At 42.2% G+C, this 4,416-nt stretch overlaps 2 protein-coding genes across 4 annotated transcripts in view; one reads left to right on the forward strand and one right to left on the reverse strand.

Moving 5' to 3' along the window:
* Nucleotides 1-664, reverse strand: part of LOC106809243 (peroxiredoxin-4-like) — a 5,825-nt gene extending 5,161 nt beyond the window's left edge. The window contains exon 1 of the mRNA XM_014812246.1: nucleotides 471-664. Coding sequence (XP_014667732.1) covers nucleotides 471-639 — 169 coding nt within the window. The 5' untranslated portion in view covers nucleotides 640-664. The remainder of the gene's footprint in view (nucleotides 1-470) is intronic.
* A 314-nt stretch (nucleotides 665-978) lies between these two features.
* The window catches only part of LOC106809244 (cytochrome c oxidase assembly protein COX16 homolog, mitochondrial-like), a 7,478-nt gene continuing 4,040 nt past the window's right edge, over nucleotides 979-4,416 (forward strand). The window contains exon 1 of one of the 3 annotated variants that reach the window (XM_014812250.1): nucleotides 979-999. Coding sequence is in view for 1 of the 3 variants with exons in the window: in XM_014812247.1 (XP_014667733.1) it covers nucleotides 1,058-1,096 (39 nt within the window). In the remaining 2 variants the exon portion in view is untranslated. The other 2 variants (XM_014812247.1, XM_014812248.1) reach the window with 2 other exon arrangements.

The following is a 4,416-nucleotide window of genomic DNA, read 5'->3' on the forward strand; positions in this document are numbered from 1 at the left end:
AAGATATAAAAAAGGTTATATGGGACAGAATTATTCGGTCTACAGTAACCCTAACCTTAACACACAATTTGTGATACCCAAGGTTATACTTTGACTTAGGGTTAGGGTTAGGGTTTTTGCATCATTCCTTGATATACGGAAATTCTGTGCATCAGTTGATGGTACACAGAAATATGTGCATCACTTCGTGATACCTAAGGTGCCTAAAGTGGATTTGCGCCCTAGTACTATCCCTACTTCATATTTTAGGCCAGAAGCTAATCCAAAATGCACCTGTACCTATACCCAACGATGTAGCTGAATGACATTTTCTTTACGATAAAGATGTGCATAACTTGACCGAAACTAGTGATGACGTATAACTTATAAGTTGTTGTGGCTAGAGACTATAGACTAGAGTCCTGTCTGAGTACAGAGTAGCCGGCGCCGGCGGCCGTACCATCCTGCCCAAGAATTAAATAAATGCTTACTTTGCGCCTTGCTCCACACAAGACTGTGACCGGATGCGGTTTTACTAGTCTCCTGTGGGTAGACGTGACCACCGGCATACTGATGGCAAGCTTCATCGGCTCCATAGCCAGAAAAAGACTGGATAAACAGCAAGAGGAGAAGAACAGCTGTACTTCTGGTGGCTGCCATCTTGAAGACGTGTCGAAGGGTCGCATACGCTCGCGTAAAAAATTAATTATACACTTTTTGCTTGCTTACTCTACAAAAATAATACAATAAGGTATATAATTACGCTATTGGTAACAAATTACAACTTATTATTATGAAAAAAAAATTTAAAGTCAATATCAAAATATAAACATGATATTGTCAAGTTTTTCACTAGACTGGGACCTGGTCCCACCTATCGGTTTAGGTATTACCCATCGAGTAATTGAGGTGGGAGCGAGTACCAGTCTAGTTTTTCACGGTTGATTAGTTGTGTCAGGTTATTTTGGTGGCCATGTGCTGTGCGCATTCATTGGACACGTCGATTTACAATAACCAATTGTAAGAGCTGTGACAATAATATATCTACGGGAAGCGACTGTGCTAATATTAGCTAATAATGCTATCTAAGCATCTGAAATTTGGCGTACCATTTCTCGTAAGAATTTTTTCGCCTATTTACTACTACTAGATTCACTCCTGCCACCAAGGTTATTTCCTCCACGTCTATTAATATGTTTATCATGTAAATGTAGTGAGTGAATAATGATACTAGTTAGTAGTAATACTAATAGCACACTCGTGACTATGTAGTGTACGTAACGTGTCTCAGTGACACTTAGCCACAAGTTCCCATCTCGCTTAACATCGCCGTGTAACTAGTCGGAGAGCCTGGTCGGTTTAAGTGACACTGAGTGACTGACTGTCTGACAGTCTCTGCACGCTCATTATCATACTCATACTCATAGTCATAGTCATAGTCATAGGGTCTATGTCTCCCAGGGTACTATCGGAGGGTACCCTGGGAACGGTTTGATATATCGGAAAGTACCCTGGTAACTATCTGATATGGTTAGGGAGTACTGAGTAGGCGTAGTACCTACGGTCCGGCATATTAGATAGTAGTACCAGGGTTCTCCAAGGGCACGGTATCGCCTGGCGGCGGCCGCCAGCCTATCGTCGAGCCCCGCCATTCTAAAATGCACCCGCCACGCTAAATATCATAGTCGCCATGCTGGTGTATACACAAGAAGTTCAAACACGTTGGTCTCGATGCTACGGGTACGGCAGTCCCACACAAAAGTACAAGCAGTCTCCCTATCCCTAACCCTAACACTAACTCTAAACCGACTCGGCTATCTTATATACGCGTGTTATAATACCAAAATGAATCTATGGTGTATAACCTTTTGCTTTCAATATTTTGCATCTGAACTGACAATCAATCCCAACCAACTGGTGACAGTACTGTACCAACTGGTACAGTGGTGTAGGCTAGCTGGCACAATAATGTTCATTTTCATACTTCAAATCCGAGTGTTTTTTAGCTCATCAAGAAATAATTATTTTGAATTTTCCGATGGCTTTGCCCATGCAAAACAAACATTTTCACCCCACATGCAGTGCTTCAAATTTACACACAGAGTGTCCCAGATTGCATCTCAGAGCTTCTACAATTCAAAAAATTTCCCCGGACCCGCCTAGCAGTGAGTAGCACCCCCATGCTATCATTTAAAAGCTTGGAGAACCCTGAGTACTACTAGTAGGCCTACCAGGGTACGTTCCGATATATCGAACCGTACCCAGGGTACCCTCCGATAGTACCCTGGAGGACATAGACCCTCTCAGCGACACTGACACTGACACTAGTTACTACGTCACGTGTCAGTGTCACTCTCACTGACAATGACAGCAACAGTGACCGTGACAGTGGCCGTCACTGACTGTTCGAGTGTCTCAGACACTGAGACAGGGATCAAGAATAGCGTGGGACCCCGCAAATGAAGTGATTTCGCACATGTGCTAGAATCCGGGGTGCTAATTAAGCTAGGCTTAGGCCCTCAGATAGTGTCTCTGAGTATTTGTACTGCAGGCAGTTCCTGAGGCTGAGGCACATGACTTGTGGTGCCATTTCATCAATAAACATTATTGTAAATAAACACCATTTGTATATACTACCACAGTCTCAATGTTTATGTTTACTCTCTATCACCTAATAATTCCACATAAATGCTGTTCAGGTGCCAGGTCCTAATCTAGCTGCTTAATACGGACACCCGTGGCGAGCGTAGCGAGCGTAAAAAATTATATATATATACTTACATATATCAGTGTCACAAAATTTGGCGTTTGGTCGACACATTTTATTCAGATAATTGTTTATAGATCTTACATTTTATTATAAAACTGCTTATATATAATGATAGAAACATGGGGAACTGCATCAGAGCTCTGCTAATTTGGGCGTTTTATGCATTTTTGTATTTGGGCGTTTTGCTAGGGGTCGTAATTTTGGCCCCGGTATTCGGTATGAAAAATGGCTTGGATTAGGCCCTGGGTGCTCTTCTGTAACACATTGTCTCATACAGCATGCACACCAGTGATCGTCCCAATCGGCAATCCTAGTTTAGCACCCTACTTGTATCATATGCGACAATGAGGGCCGGTGTCCAACACTATGATTGTGCAGTGTGGAGAATCCTTCTATACAGCAATGTAAATGGAAGTGACTGCCTGCTTATTGTCTGAAACTCCCTAACTTGCGCGATCATTGCTTTCGACACCTGACATCTTCAAAGGATACCGTTAGGTTTGGCTTCTTTGTTTCTGTCGTTCCGTATTGGAATTCTCTCCCTTCCTCTTTAGTTAATTGCAAATTTGAGGCTTTTTTCTACTGCGATACACAGTTTTGATCGGTCTATTTGCTCAACTTTGTCAGTTTCTGCCTTCGATATAGTCCCTTGGACTTTGAAGACTAATATTTATGAAGATGCAGTTAATCACTCTGGGGTTTGTTCTGAGGGAAAATTAGACAAAGGAGGTAATGGGCAGTTTGGGAAAAAAAACGTGCATGATGGATTCAAATACATGATGTATTGATATACTTATAGGTATATAGATACAGGATATACTTACCAGTTAATACAGTAACATTTTTACAATGGCGATGTTAAATTTGATAATGGCATTGCGCCACTGTGCCTCCTATGTATAAGAAACCCTGCACTCCACTCGATTGTATGGTCAATGAATTTAGTCATATGTGACATTATTTCTGTGCAAGTCATGCTGTGAAGCAGGGAGCGGTTGAACCCAGATTCTAGCCACGTTTACACGGAGCGATAAATTTGGTGTTTGGTGTTCACATGAGGCTAAAATGCGCGGTCCAACAAATACGGAATCCGGTTTTTCTTTTTTCTTTCCGGTTACAAAACAAACGGTTACGGAAACCGGAAAGAAACGGTAACAAATTACATATGCGGCTTCCCAGATGCGGAATTACTTCTCGTGCTGAGAAATTCCGAATCTCTTGGACCGCTTATTTCTCTCGTCTGAACGCAACTGAACGCAAATACGGCATTTCTGAAGCTGCGTATTTTATCGGCCGTTTCCCTATGTTCCGATTACTCACAGAGATTCCGTTGAGAGACATAAAATGTCCTCTCTCGCGACATAAAATAATCGTGATCATCTTGATCTTCGTTGTTCTGCGTAAAATTCATTAAAAAGCTGGATAAAATAGCGATATCATGGATATTCTCTTTGCGCATGGGCGCAGCCATGTTGAATCCGACACCACCAAGCGGATCGACAAGTAACTAAATACGGCATTTCTGAAGCCGCGAAACAGCGTGGGAACGCTCGGGTGGAGTAAAAGTCGCGAATTTGTCTCAGATTCGGTATCTCGCAAATACCGAATTTAATAAATACGGAGTCTCGTCTGAAACGCAGATTATATTGTCCTGCCATTACTCATGT

The sequence above is a fragment of the Priapulus caudatus genome, unplaced genomic scaffold (genome assembly GCF_000485595.1).
Source record: "Priapulus caudatus unplaced genomic scaffold, Priapulus_caudatus-5.0.1 Scaffold339, whole genome shotgun sequence".
In the NCBI taxonomy this organism is placed as follows: domain Eukaryota; kingdom Metazoa; phylum Priapulida; class Priapulimorpha; order Priapulimorphida; family Priapulidae; genus Priapulus; species Priapulus caudatus.